Source organism: Xenopus laevis, chromosome 7L (genome assembly GCF_017654675.1).
Source record: "Xenopus laevis strain J_2021 chromosome 7L, Xenopus_laevis_v10.1, whole genome shotgun sequence".
NCBI classification, from domain to species: Eukaryota; Metazoa; Chordata; class Amphibia; order Anura; family Pipidae; genus Xenopus; species Xenopus laevis.
This window is the reverse complement of record NC_054383.1, coordinates 103719664-103733237: the sequence shown is the minus strand read 5'-3', so window position 1 is coordinate 103733237 and position 13574 is coordinate 103719664. Positions and strand designations below refer to the sequence as shown.

The following is a 13574-nucleotide window of genomic DNA, read 5'->3' as shown; positions in this document are numbered from 1 at the left end:
TGCAACCCTTTGTACTATTGTGAAATAATGGATGCTGGGATTTGAAGTTCCTCTGCTTTCCATAGTGGGTGGTACACATATTCTAGAATTATTTATTTCCCAGAATCCATCACTTCACAATTGAACAAGATAATGGAGGGGATTCATGATTACCTTTCAATCTGTGGAATCAGGTACTGTATGTCTGTGTAAAAATACTGTTATATTTATTTCAGATCTCTGTTTTAATGCACTAAATCCCAGTAGATCACTGGTGCAAAACATACACTACAGGGATGCAAAACGAGAAAGATCTAGATGACTATAGGGAAGTTCCAAGAACAGGTATTGCAGATGGTCAGTCAGGAAAGAGATAAGCAGGGCAGGGCCTGAACTAGGAGTATGTAGAGTAGGCAGCTGCCTGGGGAGCAGATGTGCAAATAAGTAAAGATGGAACAGGTAAAGGAACTAACATTGGACTCAGGGTGCAAATCAAGGGCCAGTTCAGTCCTAATTTGGATGTTTTTGTGAACTCATGCTGAAGTGTATGGGTACTACATTTAAGTGTTAGTTCATACGAGGAGATTCGGGGAGATTTTGTCGCCTGGCGACTAATCGCCTCGTCTTCTGAGCGACAATCTCCCCGGACTGCCTCAGCGTGTTTTCCCATAGGCTATAATGAAAAGCCGTCTGCGCTAAAGCACACGCGGCGATGCATTTTCCATAGTAGCCCAAAGTTGCCTCGCCAGGTGACAAAATCTCCCCAAATCTCCTCTTGTAACTAACCTTTAGGCAAGTGTGGACAAATATATTGATACTGTTTATTCTCCACCCTGGCTAATTGCTGCTTTACACAAACAATGCAGCAACCTTATAACACTACAATAGCATCACTAATAGATTGTTTAATCTTCACAGATGAGCAATGTTGCATTCTTCAGAAGGGGAGAGCCCTATATGACATCATCGACTGTGTTCCTGTCAAGCGATGGAAAGAATTCATGAGAACCCTTGAACTTCCTGACAAAGAAATCGAAATTGTGGAGATAGAATGTCGCAGTTTTCGAGATCAGCAGTATGAAATGCTCAGGAGGTGGTGCCAGTTCAACATGGTGGCTGTGGAAACAATATACCAGGCCTTGGAGAGAATGAATCTATCAGGATGTGCAGATGAGCTCAGAAGAAAGATTGAAAGTTATACCTAAATTTATGGTGCCGGAATATCAGCTTCGTTCTCAGGACACACTAACGGGTCCCTTAAAGTTTCTTCCTGGAGGACCATTACTCAAAGGATCTGCATCGAGAGCCAGAATTAAGAGCAATGTTTTTTGATAAACACTAAACACTTATAAGGAATATGATAAAAAAAATAATCAGCAAACACAAGTGAAAGCTGAAAATAGTAGTAGAGTCTAGTATTGAGTTTAATAAGATCTGTCAGCCAAAACAGGACTTGGAGATATTGTTCAGCTCTGGTGCGGGTGGTGTCTATTTAAGAAGAAACTGAGAATGGCAGTCACATGACAATTATTTGGCTACATTTAGAATGTGAATAGCATATCATTAAAAGGAAGAATAAATCTAGATATTTAAATGGTTAAGATTAAGAATATCCAACTGGAAATTGAGTCCTCCCCACTCACCAGAGGATTTAGTTCTTTGTATTGGATTACATAAAGTTGGGCAGCACTGCCTTAGATACAGTATGTATAAAGATCAAAGAAACACATGAATATTTATTTTTGATACGAGCCCTCAAATGTAATCACTGTGCTGCTGAAAAGTATGCATGGAGAAACATTGCTTCATATATCAGCAAAGCAATGCTTGTAAATGTAATTACATATTGTAAATGATAGTATTTTAGTAATGCTAAGAGTACCAGAGAAGAATCCAGTAACAAAATATATAGCTGCAGGATTAATGGGTGAGCAGAGAAAGGACTTTGCTATATAACACTAACCATACCATGGGGCAAATTTACTAAAGGGCGAAGTGGCTAACGCTAGTGAAAATTTGCTTGACGTCATTATCGTTACTTCGCCGATTTACTAACGGGTGCTGGCGTAAATTCGCTAGCGAAGTGGACCTACTCTAGTGCTACTTCGCACCCTTACGCCAGGCGAAGTTGCGCTATGGCGAAGGAATGTAATTACTCTAATTCACTAACTTGTGGATTAGAGTTGATAGGACTTGCTTCAAAAAAAGTTGAAATAATAATAATAAAGTCCCAAAAAACGCTGGCGTCTTACTTTTTTAAGGGTGATAGGCTGAAAAAGATTGTACATTTTTTTAGGGGCACCCGCCTTTCCCCCTACATATCCTAACATATGGCACCTAAACTATACAGTGGACACATGTATAGGGAAAAATAACAAGTCTATTTTATTTAATGAAGCTTTCCCAGGCTTGTGTAGTGTAATGTATTTGCTGCTACATTGTACTTTAACTTGGAGCCGTATGCAAATTAGGCATTGCTAGTGTAACTTAGTTTTGCTTGACGAATTAACGGTAGGGCAACTTCGCTACCTTTCGCCTCCGTGAGTGCAACTTCGGATTTTAGTGAATTAGCGGCGCCCTGGCGAAGTGCGGCAAAGGCGTCGCTAGCGCATTTTCGGCACTTAGTGAATTTGCCCCCATGTATATAGACACGCAGATGCCCTGACAAGTTTTTGTACCACTAGTTTTACGAATTCATATAAAAAAAACAGAAAAAGAAACCCTTCGGCAGAACTATATTATGAGTTAATACAATATAACGTACTATAGCCACACCTCCATTCTCTGGCCTAAGAAGTAATTGCTCTGTACAGCAAAAGGTTTAAGAGCCCCCATCTGCCAAATGTTTAAGCTTTCTCTATATTTTGGAGCTCGGGATCCTTGTGGCCACAGAATTTTCCCATATAGTAAAGATGTCTGTTGCTTTGGACAAAATAGTGAACATTTTCAAACCATTTAACTACATACAGAACTAAGTAAACTTTATTGTGTTTAGATGTTTCTTTATTGTGCACTGCAATTTTCTTGTGATTGTGTGTATTTAATCCTTTGCTAGAGAAAACGCTTTGGCCCCTAGCATTCCTGTATCAAACAGCAGAGCATTTGCTTGTCCTGCAATAATCTGTATGTTATATCAGGACTGATGGCATTCAGGCTCAATGTGTCCCTCCAAGCCTGCCTACTGTTACCAAATATATTTATTGCACAACAATATAACATTGCAATCATTTTATTGGGCTACAATGAAGAAGTTGGACATCACTTGATTAGATGATTTGCCGGTCTCTGTGCCCATGTAAAGTAATAATATGAAAGTAATAATAGGATGCCGTGCTTTAAAATAAAATTAGAGGATGTTGACTGTGAAGTTGCATAAAACCAGCCATTAGTAAGTATAGGTGCCAGCAACATAGCACCTGCCTAAAAGTGAGGGTTCACCACTTTTTACTGGATCACTGACTGATCCTTGTTAACTGCAGTTGTAATAATGATCCTCGTTCAATCAGTTCATGTAATTCCAGCTTGGCTTCAAATGGTACCTAAGGAAGGGTGCAAACCCATCTAAAGCTCTTTTCATCTAAATGGCAGTCCAAAATGTCCCTGAATCAGCTCTGCTGTTACCAACTCAACCACCACTGAACCTGTTTGGTTTTGAACAAAGTATCTTTTATAAAGTCAGAGTGACAATTATTTATGTGTTTGAACTGTTTATGTACAGTTTATTTTTTAATATATAGAATTGTAATAACCTCAGCAGGAATGTATAACTTGAGGGGAAATCTATTTTAGCTTGTGTAACTGCTTTATGTATATATATTATACATACTGTGCTTTTCATACTAAGCAATATGAAACAAAGAACTTTATAGTGGATTTTTCAAATGTAAAGAAGAAAAGCATTGTAAATGGTTATGAGGAAATTATCACAACTGAATTGACAGGATGCAATGGTGTAACTAGAGAGCGCCGCGCCCCCCTGCAAAAAAGTCTTCAGAGGGGCCAGGAGCACTCCGATCCCCATTGTGTATGATGGGTGAGTTTTGCCTAGACTTTGGGCAACTGCAAAGCAAATGTTGTGTCACTGACAACTACAATAGAGACCGAATTAATCTGCCTGTAATTTATGCTAATTTCCTTCACTGCTCATGTGACAGTTTGAGAAATTTTGGAAGAAACTGGTTTAATTACAAATCTACCCCTGCAAACATATGTAACGATAACTATTATGCAATGAATTGTGAACTAATATTTCTGCAAGTCATATTTTTTTTTAATCAATGTTTATATAAGTTTTCCATTTATGTGCAGACCCAGATTCTCCTTAATGGCGTAATAAGGAAATATTTATTAATAATAACTTCTTGATTTAGATTAAGGCAACTTGATGCAACCAAATAAACTAGGGGATCTGCCATGACTGCATGGTACAATGGTGTGGAAAATATAGGTGCTAAATTATAATGATTTCTGGAAAATGATTCTCATAGGGGTTGATCCCTGGCTCAGGCAAAGCAATCCCATATAGTCTTGTCATGTTGTTCTTTGAGAGATGACTACAGAAACTTCAGACTATTCTTCTCTGCACTTTCATAAGACTGTCCTATTTTCACAAACTTGTTTTTCTGCTGACTGTGTCCGGTCAGCCTAGATGAACAGCAGCTGGTGCTTTTTTTTCCATTTCATTATATTGGAAGTGTAAAAATAGCGAATATCTTTAAATTGAACTTTGCACCCCCCTTTCAAATGCCTCTTTGAAGTACTGCTCCCTAGTACTCTGGCTCAGGTATGTTCCCAGACCTGTATCTGATGCTTGACCTGTGTTTTAATGCCAGTGCAGTGTTTTGAGTATTTTGCTTTATGTAAATAAGTGAGCACATGAATCTGTGCGCTCATATTAAAATATTTAATTTTGAATGGTTTGGTGCTTCATGATTTGGAAATATTGCTGGAGATATATGTTTTCTACTGTAGAGAGTTTGAGTCTGACACAAGGGGGCAAGGGTAAGCGCCTCATTTTAAATAGATAAGACAATAGTCGCACCTATACATTCCTTAAAAAAACATGGAAAGTGTCAATTTCACTTTAAACAAATAATATCCAAGTGTCTGCCCTTAATTCCTTAACCAATGGCCAAAACCACTTCACTTCAAGGCAATTCTGTATGTGCAGCATGAGGCATGTGTACCTTCTGTTTTAATAAGACTTTGCATTGAGTGTAACTGGTACTTAGCACTCAGGAATAGGGTTGCCACCTGGCCTAGCTGGTAAAACACTTGCCAAGGCCAGGACCGGTATTATAAATTAACAGGCATTGAAGTTGCAGATAAATTCTTAATACCCTTAAGTTTAGCTCCTGATCCATCCCTGATGCACCCCAATCTTACCTTTTTAATTTCCCCAACCTGCTCTATAACCAGTCCTCCTTTTGCCTTCACCCCACCCCTTTAAATCATTACCCAACCCTTTTATGTCCCCCACTGGAAGATAATAAGTCTCTGTTAGAAAGGTGACAACCCTACTCATGGATAATATATCATATTTAATCCCTTAAATTAATCATTGCCCTAATACAAGGCAGTTAATTTAAGGAATAAAGGTTTCGGGTTTCCCCTGCCACAGAAACAAAATATACACAGAATAAATAAATTAAAACATATTATAGATTATTTTTATTAGCTTTAATACAATATAGATCTGTACTTCTTATAAGCTGGGCATAACCTCTAGAAGAAAGCAGGAACTATATGACATTTGGTAGAAAAGAATTGCTATAATGGCAATGACAATGAGTATGGCATCTGAGTATATAGTTTATAAACCAAACGTTAGTATATTTTCCCATATATTTATATCTATATATTCTCTTTAAAATGTGTGTTTTGAAAAAAAAAAAAGAAATTGCACACCCAATAAGACAGACATTTCCTAGAATTTTTAATCATTAAACATTTAAGAATAAATTCTTTATATATACAACATTTAAAAATGCACATTACGATGAAATGAAGACGCTTGGGGCAATCCTTCTCTGATGTCACAGTTAATTGTATGGTAAACAACTGACTGGGAAATTTAATTGAGATTGTAGAAAGCTGTGGAATACATGAAAGAATGAAATGTAACAATGAACTGATCTCAAATGTTCTTTGCTAAACAGAAATTGAGGAAAGAAGTCACATTTGGCTTTAAAATTGTCATTTTCATTTAAAAACCTTTAAGCAAAACATAATTTATTTTCCCGGAATTCTGGCTGTTTTGCGTACAAAGGAGGTGGATGGTTTTGGTAACTGTATGTTGGGGTGAAATCACCTGGTTTTCTAACAGAAATGTATTTCTACATTTCCTCTGTTTAACCTCTGTTGTGTAGAAATAATTTGCAAATATTTGATCTGTACTGATCTGAGCTTTGTAGTCTCTTAAATGTATAAATGTTTTTTTGTTTCTCTGTGTGCTCTTGTAAATAAAATGGAATATAAATATAATTCCTCTTCTGTTTTGTTTCCTGTAAAAGTACTGTACAAAAACATCTTTAAGCTGGTTATAAACGGCCAATAAAAGTTGCCAAGTTAGCAGTTTATTGGCCCATTTATGGAGTCTCTCAGGAGGAACTGCCTGACTGATATCTGCCAAAAATGGACCTGATATCTAAAGGGAATGTTTGGAAATCCTGAATGGGCCCATGATGCAGTCTAGCACATCTAAGTAGGCCCATAATGAGCTGATCGCTACACTCAAGTCAATAATCAGATTAGCCCAATTTGCTCTCAAAACACCTAATTTTCACAAGGGTGCCATTGTCACTTAAAACCATATAAAAAAAAGAAATTTTTAGGAATTTGGACAGTTTTTTTGCCAAATTCATAAAACAAACTCTAGAAATATTACTGTATTTTATGTTCTAGGGACCCCCGAAAGCAAGTCTGGGATGCATGGAGCAACAGGGGGATAAAGAAGGACTAGGTAGCAGGATAGTGTAGGGGATAATGGGGGTAGTTTGGGCAAATGAAAGGAAGTATGAAAAGCAGGGAGTATAAATGATGCAACAAGAAGTGAGGTAATTACCTTGTGAAGAGCAGACAGTCAGGTAACTTTCCACCTGCCCACCCCTTTAAAGGAATTGTTCAGTGTAAAAATAAAAACTGGGTAAATAGATAGGCTGTGCAAAATAAAACATGTTTCTAATATAGTTACTTAGGCAAAAATGTAATGTATAAAGGCTGGAGTGATTTGATGTATAACATGTCAGTCCGAACACCACTTCCTGCTTTTCAGCTCTCTTGGTTTACACTGACTGGTTACCCTGGTTACCAGGCAGTAACCAATCAGAGACTTGAGGGGGGGCCACATGGGTCATTTCTGTTGCTTTTGAATCTGAGCTGAATGCTGAGGATCAATTGCAAACTCACTGAACAGAAATGTACCAGGTGGCCTCCCTTCAAGTCGCTGACTAACTCAGAGTTATAGAGCTGAAAAGCAGGAAGTTGGATGCTGGCTGTTTATTAGACATGTGTTCGCTCCAGCCTTTATACATTACATTTTTGGCTAACTAACTATATTAGAAACATTTATTATTTTGCACAGCCTATCTATTTACACAGTTTTTATTTTCACACTGAACTGTTCCTTTAAGGCTAGGGGATGGTAAACTGGGCAATTTCACTTATGTTACAGCTAATGATGCAATGGGACTGCCCCAGTGATTAGCCAAAAGGGGAGAATAAGATCAGCAGCTCACATTTACAGATACATGTTCAGCTATGCTACTGTGTAAAATGTAAAGTAAAGTTGGTTAAATATGTTAAGTGTATTGTTAATAAAGTTCGCTGCTGCCTTTCATCCCAAAAGGTGTAGATGTGTGTATTTGGGGTAAAGTAGGGTCTGAATTTGTGATCTTCCCTGGTCATGTGAGTGTCAAATTGCAGACGCAGGACTAAACCTAATTCATTCTTCAAAGCGTTTTAGGGTCTGGCCAGATTCGGGGAGATTAGTCGTCAGGCGACAAATCTCCACTTCTTCGCGGCGACTAATCTCCCCGATCTGCCTTCCCTTGCCTTCCGCCGGCTAAAATGAAAATTGCCTGCGGGCAGGAACTCGTGGAGCGTTCATTTTCTGAAGTCACCATGAGGAAACTCCCGGGCAACTTCGGAAAACGAAGCGCTCCGAGTGCCTGCCCCCAGGCAATTTTCATTTTAGCCAGTGGAAGGCAGATCAGTGAGATTAGTCGCCGCGAAGAAGAGAAGATTTGTCGCCTGGCGACTAATCTCCCCGAATCTGCCCGTATGGATTGCAGAACTATCTCCATATCTTGTGCTTGTGCCATATGCATTGTTGCCTACGGGCAGTGTCCTTGTAAGTATCTTAAGTGGCCCTGTTAGTATTATCTACCATTCATGTATAATTTGAATGTAAATATGCAGGAGAAATGTTATACATAACAGGAAATACATATACATCCTGTTTATTTCAAAACCTACACTAGAAAAAGGGTTATATTTTCCCTTGAGGGCAGTGTTCAGGTGCAAAAGTCAGAATTATGTCTTATAACAGCAAGCAAAGGGGTCATAAAAGATTATGTTATGGTATTCATAAAAAGTATGTTACAATAGTAAGTCAATTGATGGAACATTAAAGGGGTTATTTACAGATCACTGAGGTGCAAGTGCTAGAGGACTAATGGGTGCAAGAGTGCACCCCTTGTTGCTCACTTAAGAAGCACTTGCTCCCCAGGGAAAGCTGCACTCTGCTCCTTGCCTGTCTAATGCAAACAGTGCTCTCTTCAAGGGGCTAGCCACAGGTCACTGCACTTGGAAACAGAGAGCAAAGGCTTGTGCCATTCCGCAACAGCAGGACCCCAGTGGACAGTGCAAATAAATGGCAGAACACTGAGGATTTTTGCACTTTGCACACTTCATTCTGCATTGTTAATAAAAATAAATTCCACATATAATAAAAATGAAATAAACATGAAAGGTCAAAATAATATGAATTCTATAGATTGCAAACCTATAATCAGATATTTAGTCAGATGGCATAATTATATCAGTAGGTAATGTTGTGGACTGTTACAAAATCAGACAAATTATGGGTTTCAATGCACTTGATGGTACCAGAAAATCAGTAAAATTATCTTTTTTATCACTGTAATATGCCATTAGACTGCAATTGCTCATTGTTACAGGGTAGAGTGTTACTTACTGTATATGTGACTGCACCTGTTGATAGGCTTTTTTTCCCTTATCAGCATCAAGACTAGCTGAGTAAATTTGCCATGTGGCACAAGATGGCCATTTCAGCTTCACAATATTGTTTGAGGTTTTTGCTATATTGAATTCAATTTTGTACTACCTTGATGAAAGGAACATGTTATCGGAGTCAACCACAGTGCAATGTATAGAATAATTATTTTTTTTACATAAAATTCAGACTAAATCACATAGGCCAGAAAAAGAAACAATTGTCCCCCATAAATTCATCTTCTTTTTGTAGCTCCAAATTTGTTGTTAACTTTCCTGGGTGATATTTTGCACAGACGTTACAATGACATCCACCAACTGAACAGCTGACAATGAGCATTGAAACTGGGACTGGACGGTAAGAAGGTGAAAGTTAGAAATACATTGCAACTAATGCTTTGCTATGTCCCCTTTCTTTAAAATAATTTGCCTCTGCCAAGGTGCCAACTTTGTTTCGTCATAACCGAGAGTTCTTAGTTTTACTATTTGTTCTTTGTCACGCTCTTCCATGTCTTTCTTTAGTTTCTCCTGTTCTTTCCTGGAGAGGTAACCATTAAAAAAAAGGGCTTGTTAAAAAATAAAAGCATTAGAGACTAAAAAATTAACAGAATTATGAACTTCTGACACATTTTTTACACGTGGCCATGGTAATACGTGTAAGTGTTCTGTCTGTGTTTGTTTTAGTCCACATTCAGTCCTAAGGCTCATGGGAAACATTTTGGTTTCTCCACCATCATTTTTCTGGCCATGGCCATGTCGCCTGTCATTGCCAATAATGGAAATGCCTGCCATTTCAAGAGGAAATTTAATTCAACAGATATTTTTGCTCAGTTTTTGTACTTCCTCAATGTGGAAGAACCCATGACATGCCAACTGCTAATCATTATATGTATGTATAAGAATATATTTGGCACCCGTGTATTATTAGTATAATATATTTTGATACTTGACATACAGATTAGCTGTGTATTAATAGGGAGGCAGTTGGAAGGAGTATAGTGGTGGTATGAATGCCTGGAGAGCTGGCCTATTTATGCATTTTTCAATTTTTTCCCAAACTAAATTCTATATAAAAGATAGAACTCCTGTTTAACAGTTTGTGATCCACTCTCTATGCTATGGCTTGAAGAGTGCTAACCTTCCACTCTGCAGTCAATTAGTGGTATGCATATCATCACAGCACGTGCCATTCATGCAACTGATTGGCTGCTCTGTCTATCCAAATTAATAACTAAGCCCATCCAAAGAATGAAAAACAGAAATTGAAAAGAACTTACTGCTTCTGTTCTCTGTTCCTCATCCGATGTGGGGAAGGAATAAGAGAGAGAAAATATTGTTAACTTTCTTACAAGGAGACTAGTTCCACCCCATCCCTCAATAAAACATAAACATCTTTTACTTTTCTTCCTCCATCTTCCTCCTCAGTATTTCCCTGCGCCAAGCTGGCATGGTGGATAAACGGACAGAGTCTTCTTCTTCCTAAAAAAGAAGACATGTGACCTCTTAAAAATTGGAGCCCATTAAGAAACTTCAACTGTTTGAAAGGTTCAGGTTATAACAATTAGTCATGGTCAATCCTTGCCATGATATAGATATAGTACATAAGAGTGGTACAAGAAATATGATACCCATTTAATGTTAAAGATAGATTTCTAACAAAATGGACCATATTTTCCAGAAATCTAACATCAAGTTTACTTCACAATCACTTCATTAGTCAGACCCTAAACATTCACCCATTTCTTGCTATATTCCACACTGGTTAGTCACATTTATCACCAGTCAACCCCTTTACACTTTCATACAGAACACTTCTTCTTCATGGGATGAATGCTAAACACACAATTAATTTTACATTTTCTACCATCACACCTTAATTAATCAGACATATCTAAATACAGTCATTAGCATTTCCAGCGGAGGAATAGGAAAGGGTAATACATGCACAATATACTTTTTTTCTCACCTGGTAGCTGCTGTTTCTCCCAGTCACTCCTGCCTTACTAACACAAGGTATGATGGGAGGTGTAGCTGAATTACTGTAGCGCCACAAAGAGTGTTACTAGTTCTGTTATTGCTTCACTGCAATGTTACTCCCCCAATGTTCAGCTGGATCAGCCTCAGTCTCTAAACTGGCAAGGTTTGAATTGCACCACTATTTGCCACTCAAACTGCCACTAAATTCTCAGCTTGACTGTTCAGGCTCCATTTCTCAGAAATTCCTTTTTAATCCCTTCCCCTACCCAATGTTGGTTCTACATAAGCCAACCAATGGGTAAACAAACTGCTTGGCCACTGGACTGTTATTAGTTTAAGTGCTCATGAACTCCCATCTATGGGTGTAGTCACTGTCTACTGCAACAGAGCAACCTATTCAATATATTTATTATGTTGTGTAAAAAAAACAGGATAATACTCCACACATCGCCATGCTTCACCGCTCAAAAAACAGTGTAACGTTTTTACACATTTTTTTCTTAGAGAGACTTCTGCCGGAAGCAATGTAAAATAACGGCGGCAAATCTGGCACTCTCATGGGGTAAAATAACACACACCTTGATAAATTCGCCATTATTTTACACAGCTTTCAACACCATTTATTCTGCAATTTTAATTTTACACAGCATTATAAATATGCCCCTGAGTGTTGAAAACTGTTGGATGGGGCTCTTTAGATGGGTTGCCATTTTGCCAATTTGGTCAGAAACTACTGAACTGCCTGATCCAATCCCTCACTGGGTAACCATCTTAAAAATGTTTTTTTTTTTTAAATGATGTTGGCAAAAGATAAGTAATTTCTGTAGAATAGGTGTTCAAATGTATTAATCTAGGGTGCAGAAGAAAATATATACTTTCTAGTTGTTGTGTGTGTGTATTAACTTCAGTCACTTGTGGCCCAGGCCAGTGGTCCTTCGCTTGTAGTGGCTTGACTCTCCCCAATATTTCTGTGCATGGGCAATTTAGGGGTTTTAGATCCATTTTTATAACTAGCACCTTTATGGCAAATAGAAGCTGACATGCAGAATGAATCTGAGAGTGTCCGGACACTCAACTACTACTAGATAATCCCCCAACACTCTCCTTTAGTTATGATTTGGATGTATATATATATATATATATATATATATATATATATATATATATATATATATATATATATATATATATATATATATATATATATATATATATACACACACACACACAAATGCTTACAAATAAATATATTTAAACCAACCCACAGTCCTTTCCTTGTTTTCTTCCTCTGTTTTTTGAGCAGTCGATTACAGAAGCCGGATTTCAATGTGCCGCAGGCTACTGTGTAAAGGTTATTCTGTTTGAGCAGGAGACACCTAACTCTGCCACATCTAGGGATGAAACAGGTGTGCCCTTCTCCCTTTGTTCTGTTTCTTTCACAGAATATGTACTTAAGTACTTAGATACTCCATGAAAATCACTTTTCTGTTTGTCAATTTAATTACAGTTGGGATAGCTACAGATTCGTGTTATTGAGAATATAAATAGATGTGAGCTTTTCTATTCTGCTTTGATAAAACAGTATTTTTATCTTTTTCAGATCATGACAAAGAAAAGGGAATTATTTATAGGGCATTTTTATGTATGTATATATGTTATATTGTTATATTGTATATATGTTATATTGCACAACTTGGTGTAGTCCTCTGCTGATTTCCAGTAGTCCCAATGATATGTGCCCTGATAATATTATTAAATAATAAAAGCAGTTATTTCCCACACTTAGGAAAAAATGCTACAGAGAACCTACAGTGACCACATTGACAGTCAAAACTCTATCTGTGTACAACAAGTCTTAGCTAAAAGATAAATAATGTGATCTCTATAAATTCTGTGTTCTGTGTTCCAGGCTTATCCAAAAGGAGGATTCTTTTCAACAATGAGTTTAAGACTGTTGCCACACCCATAGATATGTATTGGTACATATTTTTTACTTTATTTCTAGTAATTTTTTCATATTTTTGTTTTACAACATCATTGTTTCAATCTGAAAGGCACACATCTAGGCAACTATAAGAGGCAAAGAAGGGATTAGAAAGGAAAGAAAAGAAAGGAATAGAAAGAACAAATATAATAAGATAAGATACATTTCCTCCAGAGTGATATCTATATGTTTAATTTAGGTTTTGGGTTCAAAAGTTTGCGTTCTACTATGGAATTGTTTTCTAAAATAATGCTACAATAAAGTCTACAGTTTAATATGTGACAGTGCAGTTGCTTACAAAACGAACCGGCTAATTTTCTAAAGGGTGTTTTTTTTTCTGTTTCTAGTTTGTGGACTGAACTGGAAAGAACTGGTGCAATCAACTCACACGCTGCACCAA

At 37.5% G+C, this 13574-nt stretch overlaps 1 protein-coding gene across 3 annotated transcripts in view; it reads right to left on the bottom strand.

Moving 5' to 3' along the window:
• Window positions 1-9195: 9195 nt before the first annotated feature.
• Window positions 9196-13574, bottom strand: part of LOC108696609 (espin) — a 110844-nt gene continuing 106465 nt past the window's right edge. For 2 of the 3 annotated variants that reach the window (XM_041569421.1, XM_018226129.2), the window contains 3 exons: window positions 10613-10692; window positions 10491-10502; window positions 9196-9751 (listed from right to left, as the gene is read on the bottom strand). In XM_041569421.1, the coding sequence (XP_041425355.1) occupies window positions 9604-9751; window positions 10491-10502; window positions 10613-10692 (240 nt within the window). In that variant the 3' untranslated portion in view covers window positions 9196-9603. Of the gene's footprint in view, window positions 9752-10490; window positions 10509-10612; window positions 10693-13574 lie in introns of all 3 variants that reach the window. The other variant, XM_041569420.1, reaches the window with a different exon arrangement.